At 51.2% G+C, this 21,014-nt stretch overlaps 1 protein-coding gene across 1 annotated transcript in view; it reads left to right on the top strand.

Moving 5' to 3' along the window:
• The window catches only part of DENND2A (DENN domain containing 2A), a 101,408-nt gene extending 89,996 nt beyond the window's left edge, over positions 1–11,412 (top strand). The window contains exons 15-20 of the mRNA XM_080818210.1: positions 1,650–1,827; positions 3,350–3,391; positions 6,633–6,750; positions 7,129–7,374; positions 9,018–9,104; positions 9,583–11,412. Coding sequence (XP_080674336.1) covers positions 1,650–1,827; positions 3,350–3,391; positions 6,633–6,750; positions 7,129–7,374; positions 9,018–9,104; positions 9,583–9,614 — 703 coding nt within the window. The 3' untranslated portion in view covers positions 9,615–11,412. The remainder of the gene's footprint in view (positions 1–1,649; positions 1,828–3,349; positions 3,392–6,632; positions 6,751–7,128; positions 7,375–9,017; positions 9,105–9,582) is intronic.
• The last annotated feature ends 9,602 nt before the right edge of the window (positions 11,413–21,014 follow it).

Genomic DNA, 21,014 nt, shown 5'->3' with positions numbered 1-21,014 from the left:
GCCACCCAGGCACCCCGATGGTTAGCATTTTTTAGCAATAAACTACTTTTTAATTAAGGCACATACATTATTTTTTTAGACATAATGCTATTGCACACTTGCATACAGTATAGTATAAACGTAATTTTGGGGGCACCTGGGTGGCTCAGTTGGTTAAGTGTCTGCCTTCCCTCATGTCATGATCCTAGGGTCCTGGGATTGAGCCCTGAATCGGGCTCCCTGATTGGTAGGAAGCCTGCTTCTCCCTCTCCCACTCCCCCTGCTTATGTTCCCTCTCTCGCTAAGTCTCTGTCAAATAAATAAATAAAATCTTAAAAAAAAAACCCACATAATTTTTATATGCACTGGGAAACAAAAAAACTCAGTTGATTGCCATTATTGAGATATTTGCTTGATTGTGGTGGCCTGGCACAGAACTCCAAAGTAGGCATGTATAGGTGCCTGATGTCAATGGGAATCCAGTAAGGGAGTGTTCATCTATCGAGAACTCGGCTTCCTTGCAACTGCCTAACAGAGCAAAGCTGAGAACTGGGGCAGACATTCAGAAGGTGACCTAACAGAGAAAATGCTCATTACAGGGCCTGTGCCCCAAGGAGGATGCAGTGCATTCCTGGGAGAAACCACAGGCCCTCACTTTTATTCTTACATTACATATTTCTAGCAAGCCTCTGAAGTTCAAATCCCATGGCATTTTAGAAATAGCGTACTAGAATGAGAGCAGAGAGGGTCCACCCTCAGCGGACTTACCAGCAACAAGAAACTGCAAGGAAGAAAAGAAATTTGGCTCTTGCTCACTTTGGGGGGCTGCCAGGCATCCTCTCTGCGGCAGGGTGGGGCTGATGTTCCAGATGACAGTCCGGAGTAATTCCCCCCCCCCCCCCCCCGCCCCATTCGTCCCCGCAGGAGGTCAGTCGCTGCGCACAGAACACTGGGGACTGTGATCACTGGAGCTCAGGGCTTGCTGATAAAGGCTGCAACATGATCATGATTCTTTAAGGGAGACTCTCAGTGCTGTGATTTTTTTTTTTACGTTCTGAATTCTAGGTAAGGGGTAACTGTAACTGAGTTTGAGGTTCACAGCAGAGCCTGGGAGCTCGCTGCTGCCGCACGAATGCCGGCAGCCAGCGCTACCCTGTTTCACTTGATTGCACCTGGGTATTTGTGCTTGACTGAGCCAGTGTGTGGAAGAGGACAAAGAGAAAGCCAGTTTAGACTATAAAATCATCTTCAGTAAGAGAAATTCATGAGCATTCATGAGCATCCGTGAGAAAAGAGGCTTTCACTGATTAGGAAGTGTTTGGGGAAGAGAGATGGAAGTGAATGATTGGGTCAAGACCGTAGAGAATGCAGCTCGCAGGTGAAGGCCCACTAGGGAAAGGTAGCTGAGGCGTTAAATTCATCCTTCTAGCTGTGTCTCAGAGCCTCACCCAGGCCCCATGTGCCCGGTTAGTCTGTTAGGACTGTGGTGCATGCTGTACCTGATAACGTGCGTGCCCCTTTTTCTGACCAGCCTGTCTTCGGGATGGAGGGTGTGCATTTCTCTCCAGCCTCCTTCCTGGAGGCTGCCCCCACCCCATGAGCCTGAGCACGCCCAGTCCAGAGCTTTCCCTGAAGCTGCCCCTTCTCCCCTTCTCTCCCCTCCGCCACAGCACACTGTCCAAGTGCTGCCACGCCATGGTGGCCGTCATCTACCCCTTCACCTGGCAGCACACCTACATCCCCGTGCTGCCACCCGCCATGATCGACATCGTGTGCTCGCCGACCCCATTCCTCATCGGGCTGCTCACTAGCTCGCTGCCGCTGCTCCGGGAGCTGCCGCTGGAAGAGGTGAGCACTGGGGACATCCCTGTTCCCTCCCCGTGGGGGCCAGAGGGCAGAGGGGAGGGGCTGGCTAAGGCATTGCAAGAGTGCAATGTCAGGGGGTGGGGGGGCCCCACAGTTTTATTAGCTACACCCCCCCATGTCTGCCTCAGTGGACTCTCAGGGACTGAAAACTCAGTTTTCTCTAAATGAACGCGCTGGCCCGAGCCATCCACCCTATCCTTCCCTCCCTCCCTCTCCCCTGCATGGAGGAAGAAAGCACAGAGCAGCTAACAAGAGCTGGAGTTTACATCTGGACTAATAACAAAGCTGACAAACACTGTGCTCCTACACACAGGTCCTTTATCACACCAGTTAAAAAAGACAACCACCAAAATGTTTTTAAGGATCCACTTTGGATTTTCATGTTTGCCCCCAAGTAGGGAAAGTCCTCCTGGCATTCCGGTGCGTCTTTAGCCCCAGGCCCTTCCTCTAAATAATCTCTGTCCCATGTACGGATTGCTCCCCGCAATCAGGGAGCGAACAGTAGGTGCCTAAATGATACCACTCACTTCTGAACCCCCAGGGGAACGCCTGTCCCTGAAATTCATCCCAGGCCCCCAGATGTGGCTCTTCTGGTTGCCCAGGGAGGCCTGAAGTCCCACGAGTAATCACCGGCACACACAGGTCTTTAAGCATAGGTTTCTGAACCGCAGAGTTTGTCTGGGTACCCTGTGATCCCTGAACAGTTCGACCCCAGAAGTGCTTGAGAAGGAAGGAGAGACCCCCCTCAGCTCCTGGGTAGGGTCTCTGGGATGTGTTAGAGCCTGTGTTGCCAGCTGTTGGTAAAAACGTGGTGGCCTTCCAGGCCCATGCTCTCCGCCCATCATAGTGGCCCACGCTGGCTGGGGTCATGCAGGCAGAGACCCAGCGTTTTCCTGACCGTGTGCCCTAGGCAACGTGCTTGCCCCACCCTACATGGCCCTGGGTCTCAGCCCCGCTCTGAGGAGGGAAGGGGAGGGTGCTTATCCGAGAACCTTTGATGAAAGTCCTGTACTTGCAGCTTGACTTACTCTCCAGGTGGATCCACTCCTCCGGATCTCTCTCCTCCTGTCCCATTAACAGAAATGACAAGGCCGAATGGGTAGCCGGGAGGAGAGAGAGCCCTGGGAGTGGGGGGTGCAGGCTTGATGGAATGGGAACAGCGGGGTTCCTCCAGCATCTTTCGCCCATGTCAGTAACCCACACGCTACAAGTCTGTCCCAGAGGCTCTGCCTCAGCCAGTCTCCGAACAGGGCAGGGAGTCCAGTCTGTGGCATACACGTCCCAGCCTCTGGCTTCAGTGTTGAAAGCATGCAGTTCTGGAAAGCCCTTCCCCATCCCCTTCCCCCTCTACATCGTTTGTGGCTATAGTGGCAACATCAGGAAACCACAAATGGGCCACTCCACCCCCCCACCCCAGCTGCCTGTCTGGATGCCAAGAAGGAGGAAGGCTAAGAGTGTCACTACAGCCCGGCGACAGTCATAGTCCCTTTTCTTCATCTTGCAGGTCCTTGTGGTCGACCTCGTCAACAATCGGTTCCTCAGACAGGTGAGTAAGTAGGCCAGCTTCAGCCCGCTGCTCTGTTGCATCTCTGTTGCTGGGCACAAGGCTTTCCAGGTCTGGAAAGGCTCTTTGGTGGGCCTGGGATTGCAAAGCAGGCCGGCGGGCTGGGCGATCCCTGGCCAGGGCTGGACTGGGAATACACAGAAGGCGGGGCCAAAAGAGCAAGGGTTTGGCAAAGCATTGAGTCCTGTGTGTCTTATCACAAAATGGTTTTCTAACAGTTAGAAGGTCTGTATAAGTTGTAACTACAGACACTTGTCCTTTTCAAAATGTTTTCAAGCAATAACTGTTTAAGTCCATGATACAATATTAAGTGGAAAAAATCAGGATGCATGATTATATACAGTATTGTCCTGATCTCTTTTGGGGGGAGGGTTAAAGATTTTATTTATTTATTGGACAGAGAGAGCGAGAGCACAAACAGGGGGAAGAGTAGAGGGAGAGGGAGAAGTAGGCTCCCCACGAAGCAGGAAGCCCGATGCAGGGCTTGATCCCAGGACCCTGGGATCATGACCTGAGCCAAACACAGATGTTTAACCAACTGAGCCACCCAAGTGCCTTTTTTTTTTTTTCTTTTAATGAAAAGGAGAGAAAAAGAGAAAGAAACACAGTTGGCCATTTAACAACACAAGTTAGAGGTGCCCACTCCCTGCGCAGTTAAAAATCTGTATATATGGGTGGCTCAGTTGGTTAAGTGACTGCCTTTGACTCAGGTCATGATTCTGGAGTCCTAGGATCCATTGAGTCCTGCATCCAGCTCCTTGCTCAGCAGGGAATCTGCTTCTCCCTCTGCCTGACACTCGAACTGCTTATGCACTTTCTCTCTCTCTCTGTCAAATAAATAAAGTCTTTAAAGAAAAAAATTAAATAAAAATAATGAGTTGACACTTCTTTTTTTGTTTGTTTTTAAGATTTTTTTGTTTATTTGACAGAGAGAGAGATCACAAGTAGGCAGAGAGGGAGGCGGGGGGGGGGGGAAGAAGGCTCCCTGCCGAGCAGAGAGCCCGATGCAGGGCTCGATCCCAAGACCCCGAGATCATGAACTGAAGCAAAGACAGAGGCTTAACCCACTGAGCCACCCATGCACTATCCCCTCAGATAATCAATTATCTTTTTTGTATGTGTGCTGATAGCATCTGAAACCTACTCTTTTAACAACTTTCAGATATACAGTAGATTATAGTTAACTATAGTCACCATGCTATGCGTTAGATCCCCAGAACTATTTAGTTTATAACCTGAACTTTGTACCCTTTGACTACACGTGCCCATTTCCCCCACCCTCTGGCTCCTGGCAGCCACCATTCTACTGTAATTGTGTGGCTAGCTTTTTTTAGATTTCACATATAAATGAGAACATGCAGTTTTTGTCTTTCTCTGACTTATTTCACTAAGCCTAATGCTCTCAAGGTCCATCCATGTTGTCACAAAAGGCAGGATTTCCTTCTTTTTTATAACTAATACTCCATTATATGCATATATCTGTGTATATACATTCCATTGTGTATACACACACACACACTCTTACTTTCTTTATTCGTTCGCCCAAGAATGAACACTTAGGTTGTTTACATGTCTTGGCCTTTGTGAATAGTACTGCGATGTTCATGGGGTACAGATGGGATTTCAGGGGTGCCGGGGTGGCTCAGATGGTTAAGTGTCCAACTCTCGATTTTGGCTCAGGTCCTGATCTCAGGGTCATGAGACAAAGCCCTGCGTCAGGCTCTGTGCTGGGCACGGAGCCTGCTTTAGATTCTCTCTCTCCCTCTGCCTCTGCCCCTGCCCCACTCATGCATACACTCTCTTTCTCTAATTTAAAAAAAAAAAAAAAAGATGGTGATTTCATTTCCTTCAGATATACACCCAGAAGTGGGAGTTCTGAGTCATGGTAGTTCTATTTGTAAGTGTTTGAGGACCTTCCGTGCTGTTTGCCACAGCAGCTGCGCTGATTCACGTTTCCACTGACAGTACGTCGAGTGCTGACCATTTCTTTCACGGGCAGAAGCTTTTTAGTGTGACGGAATCCTTGCTCATTTTTCCTCTTGTTGCTTGTAGCTTTTGGTGTCCTGTCCAAACAGCATTGCCGAGACCAATGTCAAGGAGCTTTTTCCCTGTTTATTTCTAGTACCTTTAGTTTCGGATCTTATCTTTAATCTTTAATTTAAACCTTTAATCCATTTCCTGTTAATTTTTGTGAGTGGTGTAAGATAGGGGTCTGGGGTCATGTTTTTGCATGAATTTCCTGGCACCATTCATTGAAAAGACCATCATTTCCCTCATTGAATTCCTAGCTCCCTTGTCAGATATTAGCTGACCGTGTATGCACGGGTTGATTTCTGGGCTCTTGATTCTGTTCCTTTAGTCTGTGTGTCTGTTTTCATGGCACTACCAGACTGTTTTGATTGCTACAGTTTTGTTAATAAAGCTTGAAACCAGGAATTGTGAGGCCTCCAGCTTTGTTCTTTCTCAGGATTGCTTTGGCTATTCAGTGTCTTTTGTGGTTCCATGTGAATTTTAGGATTGTTCTTTCTATTTCTATAAAAAGTGCCATTTCAGGGGCACCTGGGTGGCTCAGCGGGTTGAGCTCTGGCTCGGGTCGTGAGCTCAGGGTCCTGGAGCCTGCTTCTCAGTCTCCTCTGCTCCTCCTCCTGCTTGTGCTCGCTCGCTCTTTCTCTCTCTCTCTGACAAATAAATAAAATCTTAAAAAAAAAGAATGCCATTACAGTTTTGGTGGGGATTGCACTGAATCTATAGATGGCTTTGAGTAAAACAGACATTTTAACAGTTAATTTTTCCAATCCATGAACACTATCTTTCCCTTTATTTATAGCTTTCTCAAATTCTTTCATCAGTGTCTTCTGTATCCCTTTTAATTTTCACAATGAGGTAGATATTGATTGGTACCCATTTTACAAGTGGGGAAACTGAGGCTTATATTGGTTGTAAAAAGTGGAATAAAGAGGGGCGCCTGGCTGGCTCAGTCTGAAGAGTATGTGATTCTCAATCCCAGGGTTGGGAGTTTGAGCCTCATGTGGGGTGTATATAAATAAATAGAACTTTAAAAAGAAACAAACATGGAATCACAATTCAAACCTCAGATCTCTGTCTCCAAATCACATTTCTTCCACTAACCCCAAAACTTTGCCGGGTGAGCTGCGGGCCAGGACGTGGTTCTCATCCCCAAGGGCCTTGGGACACAAGCTCACCTGCTCTCTCTGCTTTACAGATGGATGATGAGGATTCCATCCTCCCCAGGAAGCTTCAGGTGGCCCTGGAGCACATTCTGGAGCAGAGGAATGAGCTGGCAAGTGACCAGGATGATGGGCCCCCGGACTGCAAGCACGGTGAGAGTTCAGCCGCCTCGTCTCCACCTTCCATCACTAGCATCCGGCAGCCAGTGGGCCGGTGGCCAGACTTTCCATGTGGCCTTGAGTTAAGTAGGAAAACTGGCCAGAGGGGCGTGCAAGGAGAGAAACCAGGGGCATAACCCCTTGATCTGGATCTCTTGCTAACAATGAGTCGTGAGAAAAATGTTCCCATCTCCATTTCACCCCTAAAATACCGGGTTAATGGGGAGGGAGAAATGACTTTACCACCCTAGATAACCTCTGTCCTGGAGAATGATGATCCGCTCTAGTCCTTACCTGTGCCCCTGGGACTGTCTCAGGCTCTGCCTCTGCTCCCTGCCCTCACTGGCGCCCGCCCTTCCCCACTTCTCTTAGGCCCCGAGTCCAGCCCCTTGAATGAAGTGGTGTCCGAAGCCTTTGTCCGCTTCTTCGTGGAGATCGTGGGCCACTACTCCCTGTTCCTGACGGCGGGCGAGCGCGAGGAGAGGACCCTGCAGCGAGAGGCCTTCCGCAAAGCCGTCTCCTCCAAGAGCCTCCGCCGCTTCCTGGAGGTTTTCATGGAGACCCAGACCTTTCGGGGCTTCATCCAGGAGCGGGAGCTGCGCCGGCAGGATGCCAAAGGTGAGGGGCACCTTCCGTGTCGGGGGCCGAGCCAGCTAGAGACGCCCAGGCCGCAGAGGCAGGGAGCACGGAGGAAGGTCACGGGGCCTGGGCGCAGGTGGAAGCAGCTCCGTCCCGCTGCCTCGGAGCTGGTCACCCTGCCCCAGTGTCCCGCCTGTCTTCTCTGGCCATCTCCTTCCCCGCTCACAGCCTCTCCCAGAACCACATTCCCGGTGCTGGTGGCAGGTTCTCCTTGGGTCCCATCTTGCCAACTCGATGAAACTCTGGAGAGCATGTGCTCCTGTCCCTCGCCGGCCCCTCCTCTCCTTTTCCTCAGGCCTCTCCTCCCTCCTGCCCTTCTTTCCTGCCGGTCTCCGCGGGGTGTGGCACCAGCGAGCAGGGGCAGAGAGGATGGCCGTGCCCCCACTTGGTGTGAGCACCTCCTCGCTTTCAGCCCGACTGGCCAACTGGCCGCAGCACTGGAGGTAGGACAGCCAAGACTCCTCAGCCTGAGGAGCTGGCGGGTCCTCTCACCATGAGCCTGCCCGCCTGCACTCACTCTCCTCCCTTTTCCTGTCCCCTCTGGCTGGACTTCATCCCTCTTCCAGGGCTGAAGAGGGGGAGTATGTGAGGGAGGATCAAATCACCACCACCCGCACCACCCCCACCCCCCCTTTCTTGCATCATCTTAAGTCCTTCTGGGAATTGGAAAGCTAGAAATGTTGGTGAAGACTGTCACTGATGGGAATCAGGCCTGGGCGGGGGAGACACGCCACCAAGGAGAAGCCAGCGCAGTGAACAGGGAAGGCAGCGAGGGTCCCAGGACAGCCTCCGGCCCCAGGCCCCCCTGTCCTCCGGTGCTGTGATGGCCGAGCCTGGGTGAAGGAACCAAAGCCCCCCCGCCCCCCCTTCCTGCAGCTCTTTGCAAAGACGAGACAGGGGCTGGCCACACCTGAGGTATTCCGAGGAGCGGGATCTGAAGAGACAAAAGGAAATTGGTTAGAGTCTGAGTCACGCTCCTGATGACAGACTTCCTTGAAGTAGAAGCTTTGCTTACCAGAGTATCTGCTTACAGATCACTATTTGGTAGAAAGGTCGAGACACAAAAGCTTAAAAGTAGTGTGGAAGGCGTCCTGGAGGTCCAGGGAAGATCCGGGAGAAAGGAAGACCATGCCGGAGCCTCACGCCTGGGGCTAGAGGAGAAGGCGCCTGCGAGGTGCCCTGTCAGGCCTTCCTGAGCCCACAGATGGCAGACGGGTTCCCAGGAAGCTAAACCACTTGGCCAGTTCTCCCCTCTTAGGGGAGAACATGAGGAAAAGGGAGACGACAGGAGTCCTGAAAGCCAGGGCTGTCTGGTCCATCTTTGAAACCGTGTGCCTGGCACAGTATAGACACTTGGAAGGTGTTTGTTGAATAAAATAGGATTTCATGTCGGAGCTAGCTTATAGCTAGCTAGTAGGAGCCTTCCAGAGCAGTTACTGCACAAGGCTGGGCAATTAGAAGGCCAGTAAAACCCCTTCTACAGCTCAGGATTCAGAGCCCGTGCAGAGGAGCAGCTCGTCTCAGAAGCAAGGTTTCCTTTTTATGGCGGTAAGGAAATGGCTCTGTTTAGAAGAGAGGGAGTGAGAAGGAACTAAAATGGCTGGGATTTCTCTTGCCAACAGGTTTGTTTGAGGTCCGAGCCCAAGAGTACCTGGAAACACTCCCCAGTGGAGAACACAGTGGTGTCAATAAGTTCCTGAAGGGACTCGGTAAGGCCCAGTGGTCTCTGTCCCCATCACCAGTCTCTGGTCCCCCCAGTCTTGGCGGGTTCCCTCCACGGGGGCCAAACAATGCAGAGCTCACTGCTCTGTGGCCTTGCGAGCTCCTGCTCTGAGCTGGCCCCGGGGACCCTCCTTGCCTCACTGGCCCCTGGGCAGTCCTTCTCTCCCACGCTCTTCAGTCTTCTGGGGAATTGAGCTTAGGAAGCAGGGCATGTTCCATTCGCGGTGCTCCCTGTGTCACCTGTTCCGGAGCAAATGCTCCTCTACAGCTCTGACATTCTTCTTTTCAAAACTCCCCATGTCTGAGGACGATCCCCTGCATTGGGGAGGTTGTGTGAGGAGAGGCTCCGGAGGTGGCGTGGGAGGCAACACCCCCCCCCCCCCCCCCGCCGCCGGGTTCGGGATGGAAAGGACAAAGTTTCACTTTTGTCTGCCTGGTGACATGTTCTCATTTTCTTTTTTTTAGGCAATAAAATGAAGTTTCTCCACAAGAAATAACCTTCAGCTCAGCTTCAAGGGAAAACTTCTTCCTAGTTGCAGCCACATTTTTAAAAAACAGTTCCTGGTGGCCTTTCTGAAACGCCGGGTCCTGGGTGTCACAGGTGGGGGATAAAGGCCGGGATGGCTTCTGGCTACCCCAGGGCCTCCCCAGGACCCAGGGCCCAGCAGGTGCTGCTCCTTCAGAACAGCCCTGGAAAGGAGACCTGAGACCAGGCACGGCACATTCAAATGGATGGTTTGCGTTGTTGGGTTTGGGATTTTTTATATTTTTACTCTTAGGTATTAAAAGAAAGAAAAGTGTTTGGGTTTTCTTTTTATTATGCCAGGGCTAAGAAAACTCTGGTGCCCTGTGCCATGGTGCCCTGGTTCATCCTGCCTGGCGGCTGGGCTCTGAGGCCAAGAGGAGACGAGAAAGAGGAGGGCAGGAGCAGTGACCAGGGACGGGGAAGCAAGGCGCCCCTCTGGGTAGGGCCGGGGACAGACGCAGGTGTTAGAGGAGGGCAGTGGCAGCCCTACAACCCTCGTGCTCACAGGTGTTGGGGCGCGAGTCCTCTTGCGGAATTGGCGTGTGTGTGGAATGGGGCCCTATCCAGCCCGAAGGAAGAGGGGGAACTGCAGAGGCGCTTGGCTTCCTGGGCTGAGCTGCACTCCCAGGCCGGCCAGGGACGCCACCTGGTGGCCGAGGCCGTTTGTCGTGCTACTCACTCCTCTCTGGGCCCAAATGGACCGGACACTTCCAGTTGGCCTTTTTCCTCTTCAAAGCCATAGAACCATCCACGGCCCGAGCAGTCCATGACTTTTAGAGGGACACACAAAAAGAGATCTCCTCATACGATCTGTTAATAAGATATTCTTGGGGTCCTTAAAACATGTAAGCTGCGGCTTGGACCCTATTCCCGTTTATATTGTAGGGAATGTTTCCCCTCTCGTTGTAGGGACCCAGATCTGCATAAACGGAGGGGCTTCTGGTATTGACATAGACGGGTCATCAGAACTTTGGGGCTAGCTTTGTCAGACTCATGCGCCGGCTAGGCGGCTTGCCCTCTCGAGACCAGAAGCAGAGAGGTGGGGGTAGAGGCTGCACCCCAAGTCCTGTCCTGCAAGGACACAGCGAGGATACAGGAAGAGAAAGTGAGCAGCACTGGCAAGTTCTCAAGCAGGCCTCAGGGCCACCACTGTGGCCCACCCACTGCTCGCGGACCCCCTCTGGATGGCACCAGAGGTCCCCAAAAAAAAACATACTAAAGGGATATGCCCTGACCTTGGCAGTGGCCCAAGGAGTTGTGCCACTTGGCACAGGTTCTCACCTTTAGGGAGTTGGGAGCAAGGAGTCTTCTAAGAAAAAAAAAAGAACAAGAGGAAAATGAAGAAATGGTTGATCTCTGTCATTCTACATTAGAGGTTCTTAACTGGAGTCTTGGATGACCCCCTTCCACCTGGAAGTTACAGCCATGATTTGGTGTGTCCATTTGGTTTTTAGGAGAGAGGATCCGCGGTTTACATCAGATTCTCAAAGGGGTGCGAGGTCGGAACCAGGCTGTGCATCACAGTTAGCCTGGGTAGGTACGTGTGGTTGGCGTTGAGGGGGGAGACCGAAAGGGAATCTCTGAGTGTTGGGGGCTCAGGAATTTGTACCTAATAAGCTCCTCGGATTAGTTAATTTTATGAATACCCGTATTCTGCCCAGAGATGATCACTTTTAATATTTTGGAATATACCTTCTTTTCTAACTTATTTCATATTGTTTACTTACCACCTCCAAGTGAATAAATACGCATCTTTGTCAACATTTCTCATGACTGTGTAACACTCTATTTTATAGATGTATTAGAAGTTAGTTTACCAGTCCTTTACTCTTATGCATGCAGTCTATTTCCAGTTTTTAATAAGTTTGAGAAAAGCATCTTTGTATAAGTATCTTAGTACATTGCCTTATTTTCATTTTCTTTTTTGCTTGAAGTGCAATATACATACAGAAAAGTTCTCAGATCATGAATATACAGCGTAACAGATTTTTGCAAATGACCACATCCGCGTAAGCGGCACACGGTGCAAGAAAAGACCATCATCCGACCCTGGAGAGCCCTCCGACCAACCTTCCCAGCATTCCTCCCATCCGGCCCTGCTTATGTTTAAACTAAATCAACTGAAAAGTTGTCAACAACTGGCAAAGTGGTAAATTAGGCTGGGGAGGGTCAGAGGCAGGAGAAAACAAAGCCGAGTTGTAATCTAAGCTCACAGTTTAGGGCAGATAGTGGAGGATAACACGGTTTGGGTTCAGAAACAAAGTGCGGCTATAAGGCCTGGGTGGGCTAAACCAGATCACCATTACCCAGCCTCTGTGTCTTGCCACTCACGGAGCATCTGTCCAAAAACCCAGTCCTCTAATGCCAATAAAAGGCATACATTTTCCATGAAGAATGTGTATGTGTTTAGAAGCACGCCATTATCGGGTTTCAGTTCCCAGTGAACCACGAGACCCTTTTTCCCCAGGCAGAGCTAGTGCTGGAGAACCCTGCTGCCTCCTTGATTCTGGGCACTTGCCCCCCCCCTTTTTTCTTATATTGGGGTGAAATTCACACAACGTACAGTCATTTTAAAATAAACAATTCAGTTGCATTTAGTACACTTGCAATGTTAGCAACAACCAAAAAAACATTTTCATCACCCCAAAAGAAAATCTTGTACACATTAAGTAGTTACTCCCAGCGTCCCACCACCGCCGCCAGCCCCTGGCAACCGAGCACTCTTCTTGCCGTCTCTATGGGTTTATGGGGTCACAGACACAAATCCCCTTTTGTGTCTGGTTGCTTTCACCGAGAACAATGTTTTCGGGGTACATCCACGCTGTAGCCCATAATAGTGCTTCCTGTTTATGGCTGAACGATATGCAGGGCACGGCTGGACCACGTTTTGTTTATCCATTCTTCCGTCAGTGACACTCAGTTTATGGTTTATTTCCACCTTTCAACCACTGAGAACAGCACTGCTGCAAACACATGCACGTGGATTTATTTACATCCCTGTTTTCTGTTTCTTGGAGTAGTTGTACCTAGGAGGGGAACTGCTGGGTCGTATAGAAACGTCTACGTCTCAATTTGGAAGGACCATCTGACTGATTTCCACAGCGGCTGCACCATTTTTCATTCCCATCCACGATGCATGAGGGCACCCGGCGCCCCACCTGTCGGTGCGCCCTCCCTTTCTTCAGACAGGTTCCAGCTTTCTCAGTTCTGTCCATTGCCTGCCAGCCACACCTCTCAGAGAGGACCCCAATCATCTCGGGGGTGATCGGCACCTCCTGCATCAAGTTTGATGGGTTACTAGTTTGAAATACAGATTCCTGGGGTCCACCCCAACCTGCCTGGGGCTAAATCCCCTGAGCCCTTCATTGGCTCCCTTCATTGAGTTCCCCAAAGGTCTTCAGACATTTACAGGGCTTACGTGACTCACTTCCTCAGGTGACTGATCTCCTCCCTTATAAGCAAATTCTCCCTTACATTTTTCACTGACAAAGTCATCTTAGGGCCAGGTTTTGGAAATAAGACTTCTTTGCGTATGTCCTGAGTTCAACATTACCTAAGAGCCCCCAAAATGCTCTGCAAAATAAAAACAGAAATGAAACGGGTATAAGCTTACACACTCACTGAGATATCAAACCTGATGAATTTGGGTTTCTTTTTTTTTTTTTTTAATTTTATTTGTTAGAGAGCAAGCGAGCAAGCACAGGCAGACAGAGTGGCAGGCAGAGGCAGAGGGAGAAGCAGGCTCCCCGCCGAGCAAGGAGCCCGATGTGGGAGTCGATCCCAGGACGCTGGGATCATGACCTGAGCCAAAGGCAGCCGCTTTACCGAGCCACCCAGGCGTCCCGAATTTGGGTTTCTAAAAAGGTCCCATTATTCAAGTTACCTTGCAGAGGCTTGAAAGCAAACCCAAGGCAATACATGGTAGCCCCCCCCCCCAAATCCCGAGGGGAGTTGCTGTAGGGATGAGCTCAGAGGAGGGCAAGGGGTGGTGGTTAGACTTCACCAGGAGTCAGTGCGAGCTGAGTTCAGAGCCCGACTCAGGTGGACAGGAGAGGCTGAAATAGGCAGCGGAGGAGAGGGAGATCCCGGCCTGAACAAAGGTTGGTAGGAAAAGCCAGAGGCAGGCGAGAGGGGTCATTGGACTGCTGGCACCTGGCCTTCACTCCCGGCCAGTGACCACACCTCACCCACACCCAGATCTTGGGTGGGGCGCAGCTGCCAACCTCTGACTCCTTTTCGGTTACAAGTCACTCAGGCCTGGTGCCAGCTTCCCGGAGCAACGGGCCAAAAAGCAAAACAGTCTCACCTTTGGCCAACCCCAGGCTCCTCAGCTGCCCTCTTCCTCTCCTCTGCCGGCAGCCATCACCCGCCCCACCTCTACCGTCTTGCTAGGAGCACCCAGTCCAGTCCTGCACCGGAACCTCACCGCGGGTTGTTGCTCCTACCACGGTTAATTCCCTTACCCGAGTGGGCGAGGTGTGGACTGAGTTCTTTCCGGCAGAGAACTCCAGATTCACGTGGACTGAGCCATCACTCGCTAGGGCAGGTGTGGAAGGGCTGATCCTGGGGGGCGGGTCTGGGAGGGCCCCGGGGGGTGTGGCAGGTGGACAACCCCCTGAGCGGACCAGAGCCCCAAGCACCTGGAGTTTAGCCCAGGTCTCCGGGTAGAGGTTGCTCTTCTGCCCTCACTGCCTGGGTTTATCCGGCCTGGGCCTGGGGAAAGCCTTGAGCAGAACCGGCAGCCTGACCCGAGCCAAGCGGGGGCCACCCGCTGGGGCGACTCCCGGTGTGGCGGCACAGGGCCCTTCCCAGCAGCGTGGGGTCCACTGGCCCCAGTTTCCTGGCTCTGGCCAGCCGGGGGTCCCCTCCCTCCAGCCTAGCCAAGCCCCTGCTGAGTCAGGTGCTAAGGAGGCCGAGTGAAGCTGAGAGCCTCTGGAGACCGGGCATCTGCCTTCCGGGGGAGCGAGAGGGGTTCGGGCTACACAGAGCGGGACTGTCAGCATCCTGCACTTCTAGATGCGACAAAATATTGTTGGGTCCCCCAAAATTGGGTCCCCCAATAATGGGTCCGTGATTAAAGGAGCGAGACTGATACAAAGTGAAGGTCAAGCAAAGCTTTATTTTATTTCGCGCCAAGCATCAGGAATCAGACCAACTGTCAAACAGACCAGTCGGGGCCGCCCCTCACAGAGGACGACCCCTCCCTGCTTTCCAGACTAACTTTTATAGAGCAAAGGCCATGTGGTTGGGCTTGGCCACGTACAGATGGCCAATGAGATTGTAACACACACAGGAAACTCCACAGTGATGCTAGGTGACCAATTGAATTACAATTTATCCTAATAGACATTTGAACCAGCCTATCACCTAGTTCAGAATTGGCGCCCAAAAGGTGCCCAAAGGGCGGGGCCCATACTCCTTGGTAGCTCGGAGACAGTATGCGCCCCCACTGATTGAATACCTCCACCTGCCCTGACCCACCCTTGTATTTGGACTTTGTTACGTGGGACTGGTTTCCTGGACGTGCTTTTAAATAAGTTCCCCTGGGGGGGGGGCGGGGCAAGGTCAAATTAAGTTTTACTACAAAATGGCAGTTCAACCAGGGTGGGGCCACTCTGGCTGAATAGGCCCTTACAATATGGTGCTTAAAAAAAACAAAATCCTTTAAAAAAAAAAAAAAAAAAAAAAACAAAATCCAGGGGCACCTGGGTGGCAAAGTCAGTTAAACATCTGCCTGAAGTCATGATCCTGGGGTCCTGGGATGGAGCCTTGCCTTGGGCTCCCGCTGCTCCCTCTCCCACTGCCCCTCTCCTCCCTCACCCCCTCCCACCCTTTGCTTGTGCTCCCTCTCTTCTTTCAAATAAATACTTTAATTTTTAAAAAAGATTTTATTTATTTGACAGACACAGCGAGAGAGGAAACACAAGCAGGGGTAGTGAGAGAGGGAGACGCAGGCTTCCTGCTGAGCAGGGAGCTAGGTATGGGGCTCGATTCCGCGATCCCACGACCCCACGACCCTGGGATCCTGACCTGAGCGGAAGGCCGATGCTTAACAACTGAGCCACCCAGGCGCCCCTAAATAAAATCTTTTAAAAAAATATCTAGGTAACAAACAAAAACAAAAACCAGGTGACGGCTGTACAGCGTGAATACACTTCATGCCGCTAAGCTGTGTAATGGTTAGAATGCTACATTTTACGTTGTGTACCTGTTAAACCCTGCAGGACACACACGCTGCAAGAATGTTACAGTGCATTTCTATCCGGCTTCGGTTATTTGAACTCTGGCCACACACCCGCCACCTTAACATCAACTTCCTCTATGCAACTGCTTTCAAATGAAGCCGGAGAGCGCGGTTCTCCTGGCACTGAGTCGAAGAAGGAATCTGGACAAAGAGTGAGCCAAGGGACAGAAGTTTATTGCGTGAAGATACGGAAAAAGCTCACCATAGCGAGAGGGGTCCCGACTGGGTCGCCAACAGGGACCTTTACGGCTGGTCTTTTACCGAGAGCTAACCAGGGAACGCAAATCCTTTTAACATTTCTATTGATGTCCCCACTGAGCGGGGACTAGTGATAACACCTTCAATGGCTTACTTCCTTTTTAGGATCTGGTTAATCTTTGTGGATCACAGGTGATTATCATAAAAAAAAGACACACCCACACCCTTGCCCCCCAGATAGTGTTGGGGGGCACGGTGCAGCCGTCCTGAATGTTCTCCCTGACTTGCCATCCCCTCCCTGGTTGGACCTGCCTACTACCCATCCAGGTTCCCTACCACTCAAACCCTCTGAGGCAACACAGCGTGCCCCGGGCCCCCCACTCCTACACACCTGTGTGCATGCACACACACACATGCACACGCACGGGAGACCTTCAGGGGAACATCGAAACCTCTCCACTTTCAACAGCGTGTGGATAAAGAACAGAGTGTCCCCAACCTCTGCACCTCCCCCGCGGGGGGTCGGCCCACTTGGCCACCCCCAGCGAGGTCAAAAGAGGCAAGATCTCTGTGACTGTGGACCTGGCGCCTGTCCATGGACTGTGGACTGTCAAAGCAACCCCAGGGACTAGCCACCACCACGAACGGGCACCACACCGCCCTCACAGTTGTTCAACACCAGGCTTGTTACAGCAGCCTGCGTCCCGGCGGCGGCCGAGAGCACCCTCCCAAGCGGCCCTCCACTCCCCCCCGTGAGGCTACTGCGTGCTCTGGACACACAGGCGTCTCCCTCATTCATCCTCTTCCCAGGGACACATCCAGGGGCTGCATCAGACATCTCCCGGAATCTTGACATTGCTTATGGCCCCTGAACCCTGGAACAGCTCGAACGTTCTGTCCTGGGCTGTACCCTCCATTCCTTTGCAGGCTCCCAACGTCCCCAGCCCCTCACCGTCCCCACACTGGGCCGTGACTGCCAGTGTCACACCGGTGGGCCGTGGACAATGCCCTCCACAGAGGAGACTAGGCTGGCCCATCAGCCGCATTCTTCTGAAAGAGGCACGAGAAGGACATTTTGGGTGTTTGCATCATTTTGGAAAGGCAAGACCAGGACCCAAGGCAGGAGAGAGGCTCCCTACCATGTTTGAAGATCTGCAGACCCGAGGGTAGGAAGGAGCACAGACTTGGCCTTTCTTCCTTTTTTAGTTTTTTGAAAGCTGAAATAACAGGGATTTGCTCTGCAAAGTATCCCCGAATGATGGCGCACCTGGGTGGCTCAGTCGGTTGAGGATCCCACTCTTGGTTTCAGCTCCCATCATGATCTCAGGGTCCCGGGATCGAGTCCCGTGTGGGGGCTGCTTGTCCCGCTCCCTCTGCCCTCCCCTCTGCTCTCTAGCTCTGAGATAAACTCTTAAAAAAAAAAAAAAAAGTATCCCTGAATCACCCTGTTATCTGGTGCTGGTGGTTTTCCACATGGAGAAAGAAGAAAATTGGCCCCCCACTTCAGCCCACGCGTACAAATTAATTCCAGGTATCCAACAAAGTGTGCCAAGTCTGAGTCACGGATTCTGGAAACTGTGTGGGTTTGAATTCTGGCTTCCCCGCACTAGCTGTGGGCCTCAGAGAGACTTACTGAATGTCTCAGTTTCCTCACCCTAAAGATTGAAATAGTAAATAGGGCTTTTATGAGGTTTAAATTAGTTAATATTTTTAAGGTTTAGAACTTGGTATGTACCATCTAACAGCTTGTTAAAACAAACCAGAATTTAAAAACCTAGATCTAACTTTTCAGAAGCCAATACGGGAGAAAGTCTCTCTGACCTCAAGGGGGATGAGCTCTCTGACAAGACACAGAGCAGTACCACTATAAAGCAAAACACTGGGGCGCCTGGGTGGCTCAGCCGTTAAGCGTCTGTCTTCGGCAAGGGTCATGATCCCAGGGTCCTGGGATGGAGCCCCCCATTGGGCTCCTTCTCCCTCTGCCGCCCCCCCACCCCAGCTTGTGCCCTCTCTCTGTCAAATAAATAAATAAAAGCTTAAAAATAAATAAATAAAAACAAAGCAAAACACTGATAAATCTGAATATGGTAAAAATAAGGACTTCGTGGGGCGCCTGGGTGGCTCAGTGGGTTAAGCCTCTGCCTTCGGCTCGGGTCATGATCTCAGGGTCCTGGAATCGAGCCCCGCATCGGGCTCTCTGCTGCTTCCCCCTCTCTCTCTGCCTGCCTCTCTGTCTACTTGTGATCTGTCTCTCTCTGTGTCAAATAAATAAACAAAATCTTTTAAAAAAATAAAAATAAAAATAAGGACTTCGTGCAGGTAGAAGGGCACGGAGGGCTCTTGGTTCTCTTTCTATACCCATCCAACAAAACAATGCAAAAGAAAACGAATCTATGCTAACAAAATTCAGGAGGGGCTCCGGCTGACTCAGTTGGTAGAACATGTGACTCTTGATCTTGGGGTTGTGAATTCAAGCCCCACTTGGGCCTAGAACTTACTTTAAAAAATACTTTTCTTTTTTAAGATTTTATTTATTTATTTGACAGAGAAAGAGGGATCACAAGTAGGCAGAGAAGCAGGCAGAGGGGGAGGGGGAAACAGGCTCCCCGCTGAGCAGAGAGCCTGATGATGCAGGGCTCCATCCCAGGACCCTGAATCATGACCTGAGCTGCGGGGCTCCATCCCAGGACCCTGAATCAAGACCTGAGCGGTAGGCAGAGGCCCAACCCACTGAGCCACCCAGGCGCCCCAAGACTTTTTTTTTTTTAAATCTGTTGACTCTCAATTGCCTTCAGCTCAAAATACCTTTATACCAAAGTGGCGTATTTTAGGGCGGCCTATGCTGACCCCCTTCAGTTTAGACTGGGCATGTTGGTTCTACACACTTCCTTTGCTCACACACACAATCACAAAGAGGAAAGAAAACGTCCCCCTCTTCCCTGTGCGTTGCGTGCCAAGCCCAGCAAATCGGTATCTCACAGCAAACTGACAATGTCCTGGCCTCACGGAGGGGAGGGACAATTTATTTCAGCCACTGCTCCAGATTCCCACTTGCTTTCCATGGGGGGCGGGGAGGGGGGCTCCAGCATCAAACGGGAGTGAATATGGGGGTGAGTGGGGCCTGCAGCCTCCTTGCCCACCTTTCCAAGTTACTGTGAACTTGGGACACACGTCCTCACCTCCTGCCCTTCTATTTCCCACCTGTAACATAGAAGAAGCCCCTCCTGACCCCAGACTTGACTGACTCCTGGAGCACCTGGGGCCTCCCCACACCGAGGAAGTGTGGCCTCCCAGCCGGCTCAGGGCGGAATCCCAGAACCTACAGCTGATGGTGCCACTGGGCAGATGGGAGAAGGAAGGAGGAGCTGGTGCCCTTGGCTGGAAAGGTGGTGGGGGAAGAGGGAGGAGACAAAGAGGGAACTATAGCCCTGACTCTCCCAAGCGGCTAACAGCTGAGCTGATCTGGAAGTCAGGACATGCCCCAGCTCGTCCTAGCAGCTATTTATAGCTCGTGCCCCTCCTTATTTGGAAGCCGACTGCACCTTTCTCTCTCCCAGCAGTGTCTGCCTTCCTGAGGAGCACACCAGGCCCCTCTGGCGGCTCTGGCTCAGGCAGGGCTTGACCGAGAACCGGCTCTCAGCCACGTGTGCCTTAGTATTCCAAATGCTCCTAAATCCATTCATGTTCAAACATTTTTGGGGGTGCCTGGCTGCCTCAGTTGGTGTAGCATGCTGCTCTGTTTTGTTGTTTTGTTTGTTTGTTTATTTTTTATTTTTATTTATTTATTTATTTATTTAAAGATTTTATTTATTTGACAGACAGAGATCACAAGTAGGCAGAGAGGCAGGCAGAGAGAGAGAGGAGAAAGGAGGCTCTCCATGGAGCAGAGAGCCCGATGTGGGGCTCGATCCCAGGACCCTGGGATCATGCCTTGAGCTGAAGGCAGAGGCTTTAACCCACTGAGCCACCCAGGCGCCCCTTGTTTGTTTTTTTAAAAGATTTTATTTTTTATTTGGCTTTTTTTTTTTTTTTTAATGGGGCATCCAGGTGGCTCAGTCCCTTAAGCACATGCCATTGGTTCAGGTCATGATCCCAGGGCCCTGGGATTGAGCCCCGCATCGGGCTCCCCGCTGGGCAGGAAGAAGCCTCCTTCTCCCATTCCTCCTGCCTCTCCTCTACCACTAGTGCTCTGTCTCCGCTTCCTCTCTCTCTCTAATAAATAAATAAATAAACCATAAGCAAACAAGTAAGTAAATAAAATCTTTTACAAAATTTGTAAAAATTTATTTGAGAGAGAGAGAACGTGACTGGGTGGAGCGGTGGAGGCAGGGAGAGAAGCTACTCTCCACTGAGCAGGGAACCTGATGTGGGACTCGAACCCAGGACCCGGGATCTTTTTTTTTTTTTTTAAGATTTATTTATTTATTTATTTATTTGGCAGACAGAGATCACAAGTAGGCAGAGAGGCAGGCAGAGAGAGGGGGGAAACAGGCTCCCTGCTGAGCAAAGAGTATCTGGGCTTGATCCCAGGACCCCAAGATCATGACCTGAGCCAAAGGCAGAGGCTTAACCCACTGAGCCACCCAGGCGTCCCAGGACCCTGGGATCTTGACCTGAGCCGAAGGCAGGTGCTCAATGACTGAGCCACCCAGGCATCCCACATGTGACTCTTGATCGCAGGGATGTAAGTTTGAACCCCATGTTGGGTGTAGAGATCACTTAAAAAGAAAATCTTTTAAAAATTTTGTTTAACTGTATTAAAATATATATAAACATAAAATTTACCATCTCAACAACTTCTAAGTGTGCCGTTAGCAGTGTTAAGTATATTCACTTTATTGTGTACCATCTCCGCCGTCCATCTCAAGAAACTTTTCCCTACCCCTAGCTCAAATTTTGCAGCCATTAAATATGATTCCTCATTCTCCC

Source organism: Martes martes (assembly GCF_963455335.1).
Source record: "Martes martes genome assembly, chromosome: 11".
Classification (NCBI taxonomy): domain Eukaryota; kingdom Metazoa; phylum Chordata; class Mammalia; order Carnivora; family Mustelidae; genus Martes; species Martes martes.
Note: the sequence above shows the minus strand (reverse complement) of the source record. Positions and strands in the feature narration are given on the sequence as shown.